Genomic DNA, 19,271 nt, shown 5'->3' with positions numbered 1-19,271 from the left:
ACGTTAAAGGGAATTTAAAACATAATGTGTCTTTTTGGAAATCTGTTTTACAGGCAAATGATTTTATCGTAAATACAATAGAATTTGGCTATCGTATTCCTTTTAATATTGAACCATGTTGTATTTATTTACCTAATAACAAATCAGCTCTTAAGCATGCCACTTTTGTTGAAAAGTCAATAGATGAACTTCTTACTACAAATTGTATTAATGAAGTAGAGTGTCCACCTTTTGTAGTAAATCCGTTAACTGTTTCGGTACAAAGCTCAGGTAAAATAAGACTTGTACTAGATTTAAGACATGTAAACAAATATGTTGAAAAATAAAAGGTTAAATTTGAAGGTGTTAATGAAGCATTATCTTTTGCACATAATTCAAAATACATGTATAAATTTGATTTAAGGCATGGTTATCATCACTTAGATGTGCATTATGATCATAATTTTTTTTAGGTTTTTCATGGAAATTTAGCAATAAAACCAAATTTTTTACTTTCACAGTTTTGCCTTTCGGTTTGTCATCAGCAGGTCACATTTTTTCTAAAACGCTTAGAGTTTTAGTAAAATATTGCAGAGCTTTGAGTATTCCTATTGTGGTTTATTTAGACGACGGGTGGGGAACTGCAGAAAATTCGGAAATATGTGAAAATATGGCTTTACAGGTTAAAAGTGATCTAGAAAAATCTGGTTTCGTTGTAAATAATAAAAAGAGTGTATGGACACCTGTTCAAATTATGGAATGGCTAGGTTTTAATTGGAATTTAAAAGAAGGAACTTTAGAAGTACCTGTGAAAAAAATTGAGAATTTAAAAAACATAATATCTGCTTTATTTGAATGTAATATACATATCACTTGTAGAAATTTAGCTAAAGTGTGTGGAAAAATAATTTCTATGTTACCAGCATTAGGCAGTATTTGTCAAATTATGACAAGACATTTACATATGACTATCTGTTGTAGAGATTATTGGGATTCTTTTGTATATTTGAATGAAAATGTTATTCAAGAACTTAGATTTTTGGTATTTTTACTGTGAAAAAGTTAGTTTTAGGCATATTTCATATTTGCCCGAGAGAATTGTTTTTTTCTGATGCCAGCGAATATGCAGGTGCTGGTTATATTGTAGGTTCAAATAATGTCGCTCATTGTATGTGGAATAAATAAGAAAACACCAAGAGTTCAACTTGGAGAGAATTAAAAGCAGTAAGCAATATTTTACAGTCTGTACATAATCAATTGAGTGGAAAACTTGTACAAATTTACACCGATAATCAGAATGTGACTAAGATTATTAGAAAAGGTAGTATGAAGTCAGAGCTTCAGGACATAGCTTTAGATGTTTTTAATATGTGTTTAGATAACAATATTGTATTAGAAATTGAATGGATCCCAAGAGATGAAAATATTCAAGCTGACGAATTGAGCAAAATTTTCGATTTTGATGATTGTGGTGTTTCAGATATTATTTTAAATATTTTGATAGATTATGGGGTCCATTCAATTGTGATTTATTTGCTGACAGTAGAAATAAAACAGTATCTAGGTTCTTCTCAAAGTTTTTTACACCTGGTACCTCCGGTGTTGATGCATTTGCATACGACTGGTCAGCATTTAATAACTGGATAGTTTTATAAAAGGATCGGACGAAAACAGTATTTTTGCTAAGCTACCAGTTAACAGTAATGTGTTAGTGTTGTTAGTTGATTTTACAACTTAGAAATTTAGATGATTATCTATTTAGATACAATTATATAATTATGCGTATGTCACACTGCGTGAAATGTTTACGGGTGAACAATATAGTTGTTCTGTGGTATAATATACAGTGTTATGATGGATTATGTATAAACTTTCATGAGCTATGTTGCACAGTGCAACATAAAGAATCACACAGTGTGATTAGAGGATGATGTATGTAGATATGAGATGTATATATTAATAGAACTTTAATGTTAAGATACATGTATGTATGAAGATTTTAATTGGTTTTTTTTTCTATTTACAGACTCAATGGAAACAGTTCGAGAAATTAGCCAATGATTCTAGATTTGCCAAAATTGTCAGTGCATTGCCATCAATTGTGGAAGCGTCTAGCTCAAAATCTACTGTTAAAAAATATAAATTTTATTTTGGAAAATTTCGTATTTGGTGTTCCGATTGTCAACTTGAATTTTCTCCGGCTACTTCAACTACAGTATGTTTATATATCGGTTCACTGATACAGCAAGGTGTTGGCGTGTCCTTTTATTCAATTAAATGGTATCATGACATTAACTTTAAATACAATCCTTGTTCTGATAAGTTGTTATCTAATATTTTGGAAGGCGGTCGTAGAATTTTGAGTAAACCCATCAACAAAAAAGAGCCTAATACTACTGACATTTTAAGTTAATTGTTTCTAGATATGGCTCCGAACATGATTTGTCTAATTTAAGAGTGTGTTTACTATGTCTTCTTGGATTTTCCGGTTTCTTACGCTACAGCGAGTTAGCAAAGATAAAAAGAAATAACATTGTTTTTTATGATACTCATGTTGAGATTACTATTGATAAGAGTAAAACAGACATTTATAGAAGAGGAAACACGGTTATAATTGCTAGGACCGAGAATGAAATGTGTCCTGTTAAGTGGTTAAAAATTTATTTGAAATTAGCTGGTTTAGAATCTGATTCTGATTATTTTATTTTTCGGTCATTTTTGAAATCACAAAGATACAAGCTAAGCAAAAACAATACATCCTTATCGTACACTAGAGCTCGTGAGATATTACTTAGTGCATTGGAAGACATTGGTTTGGATAAATCTAAATTCGGGTTGCAGTTTGAGAAGTGGAGGTGCTACCTCAGCAGCTAATAACGGGGTTTCTGATAGATTATTGAAGGCCCACGGTAGATGGTCATCAGATCAGTCAAAAGATGGTTATATTAAGGACAATTTACATCGTCAGATGGTAGTATCTTTGAATCTTGGCATCTAATTCTGAACTGTTTCATTTCCTTTGATTCGATGTTACTGCGAGCAACTAACTCTATTTATGTGTTTGTTTTGTTTAAAGCCTATTGAATTTAGACTAGAAATACTTTAAATTCGGACGAGCAGGGCGAGGGAGAATTTGAATATATTTCATTTCGTTTGAAATTGGGGTTTTCCCGTTAGGTATTTGTAGTAATTATATATAGATGGGAACTAGTGTAACTAGTTTTAGAACTAGTTCTGCAAGAGTATGTACTATTTATAAAGTTTGATGTTACGTGTACAAGGCACGAGAAAATTTTTGGCGGTTTCTACGGGTGGGGTACTATATAAAGTTTGGCATTTAAATGTATTAGTATCGAAGGTGCTCGCAGTTACGTCGAATCGTACGAAGTTAGTCACATTAATGGCTGCTATGTTTATTACATGTATTTATATTATGTTGTTTGTATCGAAGAAACTTGTATTATAGAGTGAAATAAAATTTGTATCGCAAGAGAAGATAATAATGTTACTGCGAGCAACAAACTCTATTTATGTGTTTGTTTTGTTTAAAGCCTATTGAATTTGGACTAGAAATACTTTAAATTCGGACGAGCAGGGCGAGGGAGAATTTAATTATATAAATAAACGACAACTACTGTACCTCAGATTAGACCTGTTTATATACATGTTTGGAAGTACAAACACATGCAAAATATAAATTTTGAATCAACAAAACAAAAACCGATATATACATGCTAGAAAATAATCTAAAGAATCAGATAATTGCCAAACAGTATTTTCTAAATATATAGAAAGATGACATACAAAGACCAAGGCCAGACTTTCGTTTTGGCTTATTTGGATATTAGATTTTGAACATAATTTCTTCGGAAATAACTTCCAAATGAAAAAAATCAATCGGGGAAAATACCATTCGTTACCTTTGTATTTCGAATACCATACTTAATGGCCTTTTTAAACTGTAATCAGGCGAAAGGTCTGTTTACTCACTGTGCATTTGGGGGGGGGGACAGCAATACACGTGTTTCCCGGTGCCTTTTGTTGGTGTTATTATTGTGCATCTATAGGTTTCGTGTCATGAATGGATAACCGATATAATTTGTTTCTCTATTGTACTTGTATACTACTTATTTTGTAAGAAATGCAATCATAAAATGAGTCAGTTTGGTGTACCTTAAGTTTTTAAATGTATCTATTACACACCTTTAATCATCTATCTAAAGTCAGAAATTGTTTCGATTGAAATCGAATGTATACAAATAAAAATTATGACGATAGTTTGTCACGCATTTTTAATGATTTATTGCTGAACTATTTATACTTTCCAAAAAATCCCCAGGTTATGTGAATCAGTTCTATTTATAATGTCTGAACTCGAGTAGACATCGGATGATTAAGATACGTGATCCGAGGTGTTATAATGTAATATTGTAGTAAAATGGAACCGTGCGATATCGACACATATGTTGTAAGTATACTATTTTAAATATATTAACCTTCAGAAATAAATAACCTTCAATTCTTCTGACCTATGTATGTCGATGTGAAATTTAGTATAAACGTACAAGCTACATCTTATTTTCAATTGTGTTCCAAATACCATTTTTGCTTGGGATTAACTCGTGTAAGGACGTTTTGGTTTTGTGTCAGCGTACTTTCGTCCTGTTGTTACGGAAACAATGTAGATGTTAACAATGATATCAACAGACAAAATAAGAATAATCTTGAAAAAAGATTTTACTATACACGTCCGGCTGAACTGTTATACACTAGTTAATTCTTAGTTATTATATGTAAGCCTATAGAAGGTTACGATTGATATAACATAAATATAAGAAAATGTGGTAGCAGTGTCTATTAGATAACTCTCCTTCCTAGTCACAATTTATAAAAGTAGACCACTATAGTTCAAAGTACGTTCCTAAACACGGGGCTGTGGCTCACACCGAACAGCAAGATATAAGAGGCCCATAATATAAGTAGTGTAAAGCCATTCAAACGGGTAAAATGGTCTCATCTCTATTCAAAACCAGAAACACTTTATGAACCACATACAAAACAGACAACATTCCTAACTTAGGACAGGTGCAAACAAAATTAGCAGGACTGGTGTGAACGTTTGAATAGCTACTAACCGTCACCCTTATCTGAAACAATAGTAAAAGATCACAACATAGTAAGACACCAAATGTATTATATGCCAATCAAAAATTAGTAAATATCAATTTCTGATATGACATTTATAAATTACGTGTGACAATATGTCCGCAACACTAAAAGGTGAATATTATATTGTCTTTAACTATTCATGGAAACATCTTTTGTCTTTGGTCTGATTATTGGTTTTAGTCTATAATGTCTTACAGGAATTTCTCAAAGCTTCCTTTGTAACCGAACACATATTTTTATAGGTTGATAAGAATAAGTGTTAACTAATCATAATTGTTTGGTTTTCTCTCTCGAAGTGATCAAATGACATCTTAAGGGAGTTATTTCACTTTAAATATTAACATAATCGATATGTGTTGAATATATTTACAAGTCTGAAACTTTAAGGTCTTTTTTTCTATGAAGTCCTTTGTCTATTTTGAGTATATGGAGATCAGAATGAACGTTTAATGTCATGTTTACATTTCAAACTTTGCTTGTAATCTTTATTCCAAAGAACAGTGAAGGAAACAAAATATTTTATTTAAAACATTGTTTAACTTCAAGTCGAAGTCATCTTCGATATGAGTTGTCCCCCATTCTGTATTTGAAATCAGTATTACTCCTCCACCATATAATTAAATGATCTGGGATTTGAAATTACTGATATATGACCTTAAAATGAAGGTCAATGTCAAAGAACAATTTAATATTTTAGATTTTTTCATATACTAAATTGTCATACTGGTTTATTTTTAAACAATTACGTCTTTTGTATTTGTTAGGTTGTATTTTGTGATAGATTCTTGTTGGTAAAATCTCATAATCTGTACTCTATAAAATTAATTATTGAAACATGTTGAAGTAAGTCGCATTTTCTAATCACTTTTTATTCATAAAACATTGTTTATAATTATTCCTCTTTTATTATAAGATAATAAGCAAAATATATTTACAAACTAGCACAGCACCTTCTTCTTTTTCAATAACAATCTTTATAACGCTTAAAATTATATTTCCAGAAATAAAACGTAATACATAATAGCTGCCAATGATGCAAATAAATACTGAAATGAAAAGAAATTGAAGACAGTGTATAAGATTCCCATGATGTGACAAATACAACAGTAGTATATGAAGACTTACTAAAGGAGTATGGATGAAGAACCCTCAGCTTCAACTGCCATAAAACGTCAACATAATTACATGACGAGATCGATTTGATTGCTAAAAAACCTCAACATAAAACAGGTATTAATAAATAATTTAATTCATAAAGATCGTACTCATGAAAAAGTGCTCATACGTTTGTGTACATAGGTAAGTATCACACGCATTTATTTCGAGCGTTTACCGTTCTTGCAAACATTTGAAATAATAATCTCAATTTGAAACTCTGATCTTGATCAAGTCAGAAAAGAGGTCTGAAAAGTACCACGTGTGTTGATGTGTTGAATTCGTCTTAACTTCAACGTATAAACTGTAAACAGAATTCAAAGCATTCACTTGTAATAAAGATGTAAAGGCTAAATACTGCAATGTATTGTACATTTCTGCGTGAACTTCAACCATAACTTTGTCTTAATTACAAAATTGTAATTAGTGTGTCTATTTAAATAAAAGAATATGCGTTATGATTTTTAATAAAAAAATATGTTCATAAGAGACATTAACCACTATCGGTTATCGGATGGCACTCAATAGTGAGCAAAGCCTATATCGTGTAGTCAGTTATAAAAGACCCCGAAATAACAAGTGTTTATTAATTCAAAAGAGAAAACTAACTTATTATTTCAAATCAAGGTTAATTTTTTTGTCTTTTTTTAAGTTTGAAGGCCGTGAAATGTGAAGAATGCTATATTCTGCCATTTTTGTTTTTATTGGATTGCAATGCATACAATTAAAATGCGTGGTTTGGGCTGACGTGGAGGATACTAGTTAACTATAAGGTCTCTTTATGGACACATTTATTAAATAAAATATTCAGAAAGCTCACCGTTTGAACTGTGTAAATGTTCAACAGTTATCCTCGGGTTATGTATAATATAGCACCACATAGATATGATCATGAAACAGTCAGTTAATGTCGCTTGAAAAAATGCTAAATTGATAACTTATTCCAATTGGTTAATATAAAACACACTCCTTAAAAGTTGCCGAATTGATATGCACAATGTATCGTTCAGCTTTTACGCAGCAATAATTTGTTAACCTTTATTAACAGCAACATCAGCAGATTTAGACGATAATCAGAAAATATGGTTGGTTGTTGGCATGTGTCTGCACAGCATAATCTCACCAGCCCTGAGGAAATATGTCGATTCAATTGTAACAGTACTTCTCCATGAATTTAAAACTCACAATAATAACATCGATACGCAAATATATCAAACACATCTTCAAACATATCCACTAAACGGTGCCTTCCTGAACTATGAGGCTGTCAATAACAACAAACTAAATTATGGTAGAAACATAGCAAATACGACTACACTATCAAGAATGCAGTTGATTTATCTAAGCTATTTCTACAGACACACATGGCACACTATACAGGATTTGATGAAACTTGTGACTCATCCGCCTTACTGGGATTGCTTTTAAACATTGCCAAGTTTGATCCAATTGTACAATCAGATGCTGATGATGTAAGTAAAGTATTTTTATATTGATGGTTTACCGATTATAATGCAGAAAATGTCTTAATCGTCTATTTGTTTCATGGTATTTCTTTTATTTTTTTATTCATTTTTTTTTTTTGGGGGGGGGGAACAACGGTTTAACTACTAATGAATATGACCTACCGAATTATACTATATTCCAGGTTTGTAATAAACATGAACAACACGAGGGGTGTCATTTGTAGAGCAGGCTCTGTTTACACCTCCAGAGCAACTTAAATCACTCCAAGTTTTTGGTTAGGTTCGTGATGCTTAGTCCTTAGTTTTTTTCTTTGTTGTGTCTTGTTTACTATTATTTGTCAGTTTGTCTTTTCATTTTTAGCCATGGCGTTATTTCTAATCTTTGAGTTTGAATTCTCTCTGGTATTTGCTGTCCTTTTTTCAAGTAAACTATTAAATTTGATATAAAACATAATTGTTTTACACAGTTTATTGAATACTAATATTTAAATGCAATTGATATAGACCATAAGATTAACTATCTTTTGATGCCACACACAATTACAAAACTATTGTCTTACTTTGCATTTGTAACACACTTAAAGTATAAAATCGTATTTTCACCAAGAATAGTATTTATAATTGTACCTCGTCCTTTATGTTCTTAGAAATAACCATTCCTTAGGTAAAGATCAGAAACCGAACAAAAGCAATACAAGGAATAGCTTGTACAATAATCAAAAGATTTAAGGTGGTACCTAACACTACAGGGAGATAACTCTGTAAAATCAGCAGAACGTTTAAATGACGTTGTGTTCTTAAGGGAATATTAAGCTTCTCAATGATCAAAATGAGTGTTTGTCAAACTGCTATATAACAAGTGTATTTTTTCTGATTAAATGGTTGGTTCAATTTTTTTGATTTTTTTATATTTTTGTCAAAGGGTCAAAGTAAATACTTTGTCAAAATTTTAAGAAAATTAAACGAGCCAAATTAATTTTAGTTCAGGTGTTAGTTACTACCTTAATTATAATATTGTTTTCTTATGTTTAAACTCAAACATCTCCATCCCACCTTAAACAAAGTCTGTTTAACAATAAATAAAATAACAAAAGTACCGAAATCAACACAAATGTCATATTCCTGACATCTTTTCCTTATGTCGAAAACGGAGAAGAAAACCTGGTTTTAGTGTGATTATTACCCAGCTTACATTTATAAGACAGGTACATACATTGAGAACTTTTGTTGTATACAAACAGTGTTTTGAAGGATTTCATTAGTGAAATGGAAGAATAGACTTTTGCTTTTTTTGCATTCTTTATTTAGCTATCAGAATTAATATTATACATCATACATGTACTAGGAATTGTGTTTAATGATAGGTACGAAGGCATATAAGAAATCCATGGGCTCATTGTAATTTTGCTGAGTGGGATGCTTTGAAATTCTCCAGTTCATTTCAACTGATGAAGAAGCTAGTCAAAGACCTGAAACTGACTCTCAATGAAGAAACGATTGTTATCGACGAAATGGATAAATGGGAAATGAATGGTATTATTCAATTACATGTTGTTTTTTTCATGTCCATTGTCTAAAGATTTTATTTGCTTAAAGACTAGATGTGTTTTCCTACGAAGACACAAATATAGCATACAGTGCTTAACTTAAATAAGACCAATGGAGCTCTAAAAGATTTTTGGGAATTAAAAAGAATTAGCAGATAGCTGTGTATAAATTAAAATATTTGGAAAGTGATTGAATGTATTAAAGACGAAAAAGGGGCGAAACATACATCAGTGACAGACAAACTCGTAGATCGAAAATAAACTGACAATTCCATAAAAATACGATTGATAATTTATTGTTGGATATACATTAAAAGAGGGACGAAAGATACCAAAGGGACAGTCAAACTCGTAAATCTAAAACAAACTGACAACGCCATGGCTAAAAATGAAAAAGACAAACAGAAAAACAATAGTACACATGACACAACATAGAAAACTAAAGAATAAACAACACGAACCCCACCAAAAACTAGGGGTGATCTCAGGTGCTCCGGACGGGTAAGCAGATCCTGCTCCACATGCGGCACCCGTCGTGTTGCTTATGTGATTACAAATCCGGTAAATAGTCTAATTCGGTAGGTCAAATTCATGAAAGGGAAGGGGATTGTAGTTACGACGTAAGGAACATATCCGATATTGTCTATTAGAATTGAATTTGGACAGGCTTTGAGTAACTTTAATGATATGTAGGCAAAGTCGTCAAACTGTGACATGCATAGGTCAAATGTTTTAACTCCAATCTCTTTACCATTGTCATTGTGCACTTTCGGTCAATGTAAGTTTGTGCCACACTTTTGAGAATTCCACTGATGGATACTGAGATCAGGAAGGGATATACAATTAGCTTCTTAATACCTTTGTAATGTCACTAGAATAACCACAACATCTATCAATTTAAAATTCCGCCTGCCGATGGCCGGTTACTGTGGCTTTACCACCGGGGACGCCTAGGTAGGTCCGTCGCCCGTCTATCGTTGCCTCCCAAGGCCGAGATGCATAAAGTATCGCTACATTTTTGGACGAGATTCTGACTTAGAGGCGTTCAGTCATAATGGTAGCTTCGCACAGTTGGCTTATCAGCCAAGCACATAAACCAAATGTCTGAACCTGCGGTTCCTCTCGTACTGAGCAGGATTACCATTGCAACGACTTGTCATCAAGTAGGGTAAAACTAATATATGCAAACCGATTTGTGCAAAATTACGTCATATTTGTTCCTTAGTTGTTGTGGCAGACAAATACACTGATTACAGATATAGGAAGATGTGATGTGAATAGCAATGAGACAACTCTCCATCCAAATTATAATACATATACCGTGTGTGTTTTGATTACCATACTGGTAACAAATTTTGAATATAACTGATTATTGTTTCACCGGTTTCTTTTTTAATAAATCAAGCCATTACTTGTTATAAAGATGCATTCTGTTTAAAATTAGGGATCCTTACAAGCATGTGTATAACTTAGTACATGTACATTGTAAATGAAAAATATCATTTCAACATGTTGGCAGTTAGATTTTTAGTTACAATCTTTAATACTCAGTTTTCGATTTTTGTTTGTGTTCAAGGTAGATAAACTGTATAGCGTCTTTTTTATTGCAAAATATCAGGAGATACTTGCTTCTCAGATCTTCGTGTTCTTAGCTTGAATCAGAAAATTGTGCTAGTTGTTAACAATTATTGTGTATAAGTATAGCAAAAAAGCAGAAAATAAAGGCTTTTTCAAAATGTAATTGGATACCATATTTTCTGATTATTCGTTGTGTTATTTGAATACAATGAAGAGATAAGTATTTTCTTTTACTTTTGGCTAGGTCAACGTTTTTTAAGTGGAACAACTCATGGTCTTGGATTAGTCAACGAGCTCCGTCAACAAACCCATGCGCTTGCTGTATATACAAAACTGGTGGCAACAGAAACATATGATAATTGTATGAGAGTAATAGAAGTACTAGATAAATTTAAAATCAACATTCTTGAGAAATTAGTACAATTAGATAAAGACATGAAAACAGGATTTTTGGAAATAGACAAAGTAAGTAAAACTGTTATACTTTTATTGCAAGCATTTATTTATGATTTTACTGGGGAAATTGTTTACAATATCAGATGAAAGAAAAAGTGTGCAACACAATTAGATATAGCAAAAGGTATGTGGATTTGCATCAAAGCTTCGTTTTTATTCTGTTGTTAATATGCCATGATTTACTAGACTATTATTTATTTATGTATTCTCTGTCATTGGTGTTCTTGCATTGCATTTACCTGTACTCCCGTCAAGAAAACATTTTTAAGTTGTATTAATATATTGTAATAAAAATTCATAATGTCTGATAAAATTGGTAGATTTAGCTAACAAAGTCCTTATATCCATATAAAGTAACATTCATTCATAATGGAACAGTATGTTAAAGTTATATAAGCTACAATTAAAAATTGATTGATATTCCCTTTCTGTGATTAATATTAGATAACGCTGTTCAATTTCTCAATCGATCTATCATGAAGTAGAGATAAATAATTCGACTTTCAATTATAGTCTTTTTTTTAAATGATGAACGGTTCTTTATATTGGTACGTAATCATTTTAAACGTTTCAAATTTATGAAATTATATTTGTACATCAATGATTTTGATACACCAATAACAAAAACTGAAATATATTGAATGATACATTTTGTAATTATTAAAAAAAATAATATCAAAAACATATTTTTAATTATAAAATATTGAACCTGTTAAAGGGAGACAATACTCGCATTCATTTTTCGAAACGGCACATACTACAAAGGAATGTCAGTCTTGCATACAAATAGCACATTAGAATAATAAATTAATTGTACATTCGTGCTCTGCTTCAATGAAGATTCTATATTATAAATATAATTAAATGTTGTTAATCTATAGGATATTGAAGACTAATGAACGCTACCCACTGTCAAAAATATTTCTTTGAAATTTTCAAAAACTTCCTCAGAAAAATGACTTTCATAGCTCATAATTAACGTTTTTACACAATATTTTAATAAATTAGTTAAAGATTATTTGCTTCTCAAAGTGTAAGACGCAATAAAAATCGTATGTTTGCATCATCTTACCCAAATACAGATTTAATAAATTCCTGGACATTTCGACATGTGTTTGTTTGCTTTTATCAATACCTGTTTTTAAAAAAAAAACAAGTACGTGTTATGAACCGACAAAATACCTATATCCCAATATCGTCAGGTAAATATGCTATATAACATTGTCATACATCGATTCAAAGAAACCATTAATTCTTAACATATCCAGTACTACATGTAAGTCAGGAATATGGCAGTTGTTATCCAATAGTTTCATTTCTATAAATGTTGAATTCTAGTTTGTTTTTGTTGCACATCAGTTTTCTGTTGTTTCGTTACTTACTCATGTTACTTATTAAGCTTGAAATCCGGATTTATTTTCTCGCACTCGATTTATGATTTTTGACAGTATACTACTGTTGCCTTTATTTAAATCAGATATGACAACATACTTTAATTGTTTCTTTGATTTTGTTAACGCCACTTACATTGTGTTTGGCATTTCTGATTGTGTCTTTTAAATAATATAATTGATTCGAACATTCTTGATAAGTTGCATGTAGACAAAATATATGAGCCAAGTATGTTTGATGAGTTTTACATCTTTAACCAATACGTCACTAATGTTTTGGTATTGTAGTTGACTACTAGTGTATTGTGAATAATTATTGATGTTGCCCATCATGTTACCTGAATAGAGAACTTAAATGTGAATTGACTATTGTATGTAGTGATCCTCACATAATTGCGCCATTAACTTGAATGATCAATCTTTTCAATTTTACCAATTTTGCCTTGGACAGAGAGCTTTCTCATATGCACTTATACCACATTTCTTATTTATATTTACAGTAATATCTTCAGACTAAAATTTTTAATATATCTTTTGTATAGCCTTTTCTCACGAATTCTCTGAATGATATATCGTAAACGTGGTAAAGGCGTAATAGGAAAGACAATTGGATACATGAAAATATGACATTATATTGTAGTTAATGTATGTTAATAGTTCAACTGCTGTATGTTTTTCAATTTGACTAATCTGGCGAATTTAATTCATAAATTCGTGTTCTTATTGAAATATATGTGATTTATTCTGAATTATTTCATATAGTTATGACTAACGCTATATATTTTCAGAAGTTGAAGTCCCAGGATAAAACTAACGATACACAAATCGGTAAGTTACAGAACTACGAAATCGGATGCACACAATTGAATTTCTGATTAGACACAATATGGTTTACAATAATATAAATTCTTTGAAATACAAATATGTGTTACCTAGAATGATATAGTTTAAGGGGTAATTCACCAATCAAACAACTTCAACTTAGATTGTAACCTTCCCTGACAAAAATAATTGTGCTTTTGATGTCAGTGTTTACTTAAACTTACGAATAAATTCGCAGAAAAAAATGTAATACATGTAGCACATTTTGAGCTAACATTAACTTGTCAATGAATTTGTAATACAAATTGAGGATTTATCCGTTCCGTAGTATACCAAGGTTTATTGCTAGCGTATTAGTCTTCCTAATAGAAGTATAGCATTAAGAGACATAAGATATTAGTAGAAAGAATCCAGATATATCTGGTTTCTAAGCTTAATGAAGTTCTGGGGGTGTAAAAGAAGAAAAATTACCGATTTGTTTATACTTTGCCAAAATGAAGGTTTAACTTTGCTTTTAAAAAAAATGATAAAAAATATGGGTCATCGTGCTATTTTGCAAGGTACGAGAAAATAAAAAAACGCATTTAAAGAATTCTTTTTGACAAAATTCTGAAATAAAATATGATAAAAAAGGTTTTATAATATATTTCAAGAAATGAAAAATGATGTCACCGAACTTTATTTCTTGCTACATTGTACAGGTAGAATATTAAAAATATCCCTGTATGGGCAGTTTAAATGTAGAAAATTTTGGATTAAACCTTGTTTTATAGCGCTAACCCTCTCAATTTGATGACATGTGACGGCATCAGGTATGATCTCTTTTGTCAATGCGGTCACAATAGCAAATTCGGAAGAATGCAGGACAATTCGACTACACAATCGATTTGGACCAATGAAGAACTAATATCAAACAAACAACACTTTGATTAAATAAACTCAATCAGCATGTCAGGAAAAGGGTCAATCGTCTGAAAATAAGAAAAATAGATCATGTATATATAAACCCTTAATGTTGTCTACAGAAACGACAGCGCTACTGATATCATTCTACGATATTCAAGTATCTGATGTGAAACATATATTGTAGAACTGCAAGTTATTATATTTATGAAACTGCTTAAAAGACAAATAAATATGTACAGAAAACTGACAATGACAGGCAACAATGTGGATGAGTTAAACCTGTTTACAAGAGTTAAACTTACCGAATTATCATTTGACACACAGGCAAAACAAACATCACAGATATCAAACACAATATAGTGAACTTCGAGTACCTGCTGAAACTGCAATATTGTCCAAATTTAAAACACATATGAAAAAGCGATCCCACTCACATTCTGTACGTGCCTGTCCTATTATTAAAAAAAAATCACCAGAAGAACGAACTATGAAAAAAAAAATATTTGGAAACTTGACTCAAATAAACACGATGTTTATACTGTTATCATGGTTATATGTATTTTTGTTTTCGAATATAAACTATGTAATCATACTTTATTGATTTTTTTTCAAATTTGACAAAATCAGACCAATTTCAGCTATTCTTAGGACCAGGAAACATAGAGCGCAGGCGTCAACAAACTGAATATTCAAGTTAGACATGTAAAATGTCATTACAAACATTATTTTCAAAGATCTATTTTGTCGATGTATGCGCTCGATGTTTCCTACCCAATTATCAAAGGAAAGTTAAGCATTTTCATCGATTTTTTGTGGAAAATCAAAACGAGTACTATCTAGTCATTGTATGAGCTATGATTCATTGTAATAATGGTCAATAAATTCTAATTTTAAATTTAAGCTAATAAGAGGGCAATTTGAGAACCTTATCGAACCAATTCTTCACCATTTTTATTGCAGATTCTCACGAAGTCGATATTGAATGTTGGAAGGAGCAAGACGTGTTGTTTGTTGGAACACCCGTTGTAAAAGCGGTCTCTGATATACTTGAGTTAAAACCAACTGTGTTGATAGTAGGCGAATCTGGTATAGGAAAGAGTATGTTGATGCATCATATAGCCTTAAAACTACATGACAAGATTGAATACAGTTTGATTCCATGTTACGAAATTCAGGATATAATCCGTCATTATAAAAAGAACATAAGCCAGATGTTTGTTCTTGATGATATCTGTGGTAGATTTACGGTTAGTTTTGGTGATATTGAATATTTGGTTAAAAATGAAGTGACTTTAAAACGATTATTGGAAAGGGGGAAAACAAAAATAGCAGCAACATGCCGATTAGATATTTATAGGGATGAAAAATTCCATGCTTTCTGTTCTGTTATCACATCCAGTATCTTTAATTTGTCTGCAATATATTCAAAGGAAGACAAATTAAAGATCTGTGCTAAGTATCTAAACAAAGATAATATTCAGCTTTTAACTAATCAACATGAGCCATTCACACCTCTGATGTGTTCTCTTTATTCCAAATATGAACATTTTAATTTGACAGATTTTTTCCACTGTCCTTACGATACATTTCGAAATGAATGGGAAAAATTGCAATCAATTGATCCATACAAATATTGCGCATTGTTTTTGTGCGTTATTCACAATGGCATCGTTAATGAGTCTGTGTTTGATATTGATACTGAAAATATTAACATTAATCAAAAAGACTTTAAAAATATTTTTGACATTTGCGGAGTTGATCAAGGTACTTCTATGTGTAAAATGAAAAGGGTCATGAACCAAATCATTGGCACTTACTTACGGAAAACTAAAACACAGTATTGGGTTATACACGGCAGAATGTTAGATTTTATGTGTTGTTATTTTGGTAACAAGGATGCATTTGTCAGAGTTATATTGCGATATGCATATATCGAAGTTGTCAATCAGCGGATACAGCTAGAATCGATTAATGATCAATTTGACAAATACACTATAATTGTGTCAAGGAAGTACGAACATGATTACTTTGAGAGAATAAAACATGATTTAAAACGTGGAAAAGTGAATCAATGTTTTTGCAAAGCACAGATGAAGCTTGCAAAGTATAGGGTTTCATTTCTCAAAGTTTTAAAATCAATAGAAAACGACTACATATTCGATCAGCACACCTTACAAGACATAATGATAACATCATGCTTCCGAGGATATTATAATATCGTTATGTATTTCATTTCCAAAGACGTTAATTTGAATAATGGTTTTCGCACTATACACCTCTGACAGCTGCTTGCAACGGGGAAAACGATGATATAGTGCAGTTACTTATTGACAAAGGATGTGATGTTAGCCAGGTGGATGGTATGCTAGATACATCTCTGACAGCTGCTTGCAAGAGAGGATATACAAAGATAGTACAGCTACTTATAGACAATGGAGGTGATATAAACCAGGTTAATGGCATGCTTGAGACACCTTTGACATCTGCTTGTAGCTATGGGAATGATGAGATTTTACAGTTCCTTTTAAGCAAAGGATGTATTGTTAATCAGGTTGATGGTATGGGAAAAACACCTCTGATGGCTGCTTGTAGGAGAGAACATGAGAAGACAGCACAGTTACTAATAGACAAAGGAAGTGATGTTAACCAGATTACTAAAATGAGAGAAACAGCTTTGACAGAGAGTTGTAGGAGAGGAAATGAGAAGATAGTACAGTTGCTTATAGACAAGGGAGGAGGTGTTAATCAGGTGGATGGTTTAAGAGAGACCCCTTTGACAGCTGCCTGCAAGAGAGAAAATCAGAAGATAGTGCAGTTACTTATAAACAGTGGAGGTGATATCAATCAATGTGACGATATTGGAGACACGCCTCTGAAAGCTGCTTGTGAGATAGGAAATGATAAGATGATACAGTTACTTATAGATAAAGGAGGATGCGTTAATCAGATGGATGGTTTTCGAGAGACACCTCTGACAGCTGCTTGCAAGAGGGGAAATGAGAAGATAGTACAGTTAATTATTGACAACGATGGTGATATTAACCAAGCTGATGGTATGGGAAGGACACCTCTGACAGTTGCTTGCATGGGAGAACATGTGAATATAGTCCAGTTACTTATAAAAAAGGGAGGTAATATAAACCAGGTTGATAATATTAGTGAGACACTAATTATAGCGGCTTGTGGAAGAGGGAATGAGGAGATAGTCCAATTACTTATAGACAATGGAGCTGATCTTAAGAAGATAAATGGTATTAGTGAAACTCCTGTGACAGCTGCTTGCAAAAGGGGAAATGAGAAGATATTAAGTTTACTTATAGACAATGGATGTAGTGTTAACAAGATGAATGGAATGAAAAGGACACCTCTGACAGTTGCTTGTCAAAGTGAAGATGAGAAGATGGTACAGTTGATTATAGACAAAGGAGGGGATGTTAATCAAGTGGATGGTATGAGAGATTCACCTCTGACAGTTGCTTGCGAGAGGAAAAATTATAAGATAGTACAGTTACTTATAGACAATGGATGTTATGTTAACCAAGTGAATGGTATGAGAGAGACACCAATGACAGCTGCATGCTAGAATGGAAATGAGAAGATATTACATATACTTATAGGCGTAGGAAGTGATGTTAACAAGATGGATGGTATGAGAAGAACACCTCTTACAGTTGCATGTAACAGTGGAGATGAAAAGATAGTACGGTTACTTATTGACAAAGGAGTTGATGTTAACCAAGTAGATGGTATGAGAGAGACACCTCTAAGAGCTGCTTCCAAGAAAAACAATAAGGAAATAGTGCAGTTACTTATAAACAAAGGAGGTGACGTTAATCAGGTTGGCGGTATAAGAGGGACACATCTGATAGGTTTTTGCAAGACAGTAATTGAGAGGATAGAACATTTACTAAAAGTCAATGAATTTAATGTTAACCTGTGTAATGATCTGAGTATCAGACTGACACAGATTAGAGCTGCTTACAAGGAGATAGAAAATATTTCTAGAGACGACGGATGTGTAAACCTGTTTTGTGCATATTATCAAAGTATTGCATTGAACAAACTCATTATATGAAAATTAAAAAAAAAACAATATTTCATAGATTAAATTATTCGTAGTGTACTGTCTAGTAATTTGTAGAGGTTCTAACATGCTTGGGTCATTTGTGTTTTATATCATAAAATGTTCCTAGGAGAACTTTTACTGAATTCGAAATATTTTTGTTATTCCTGAATTAAGTGCTCTGCATATTATTATGTAAGTACTTTTGATGAAACTGAAGGATGGGATTAACGTTTTCAGCGTTTCTAAATGTCATATAGTGCGATTTATTGCAATCATTTGAATTAAGTCATGTTGTTCCTCATTAAGTACCAAATGTATTGCAAATAATGAATAAATCACAGATAGGTAACATCTTTTAAAAAGCTACTTTGCTTTGGACTTGTATGCACCAAAATCACAGCATAGTCTAAATCTCAATATTTGCTGTTTTTTGTTTTGCAAGGATCATTGAGGTAGTACAACATTCGTTTGTTTAAAGTTTTTTTTATTAAAAGTCAAAATCAACTTTGGTTATTTGTAATGGTTCTTATATACTAATTTGGTTTTAAATATCATTTTTTTAGAGTAGAATTTAGTAAATCCATATCAAATACACATACAAAGTTAATTGCACAAAATCTAACTAAAATAACCTTTCTTGTAAAAAATGGCATGTCTCCTTTTTGTCGAGCCTTCGACTTAAGTCGAAAAAGCGAGACTAAGCGATCCTACATTCCGTCGTCGTCGGCGGCGGCGT

At 31.8% G+C, this 19,271-nt stretch overlaps 2 protein-coding genes across 2 annotated transcripts; both read left to right on the top strand.

Moving 5' to 3' along the window:
- Positions 1–649: 649 nt before the first annotated feature.
- Positions 650–18,052, top strand: LOC139497442 (uncharacterized). Its single transcript, XM_071285665.1, has 8 exons — positions 650–1,021; positions 2,006–2,194; positions 7,662–7,775; positions 9,134–9,302; positions 11,139–11,359; positions 13,530–13,569; positions 15,430–16,233; positions 16,755–18,052. Exons 1-8 carry the CDS (start codon positions 650–652, stop codon positions 18,050–18,052), a joined length of 3,207 nt encoding a protein of 1,068 aa, XP_071141766.1.
- A 57-nt stretch (positions 18,053–18,109) lies between these two features.
- Positions 18,110–18,544, top strand: LOC139497441 (GA-binding protein subunit beta-1-like). The gene has a single exon (XM_071285663.1). The coding sequence runs from the start codon at positions 18,110–18,112 to the stop codon at positions 18,542–18,544; it is 435 nt and encodes a 144-aa protein (XP_071141764.1).
- The last annotated feature ends 727 nt before the right edge of the window (positions 18,545–19,271 follow it).

Source organism: Mytilus edulis, chromosome 12 (genome assembly GCF_963676685.1).
Source record: "Mytilus edulis chromosome 12, xbMytEdul2.2, whole genome shotgun sequence".
NCBI classification, from domain to species: Eukaryota; Metazoa; Mollusca; class Bivalvia; order Mytilida; family Mytilidae; genus Mytilus; species Mytilus edulis.
Note: the sequence above shows the minus strand (reverse complement) of the source record. Positions and strands in the feature narration are given on the sequence as shown.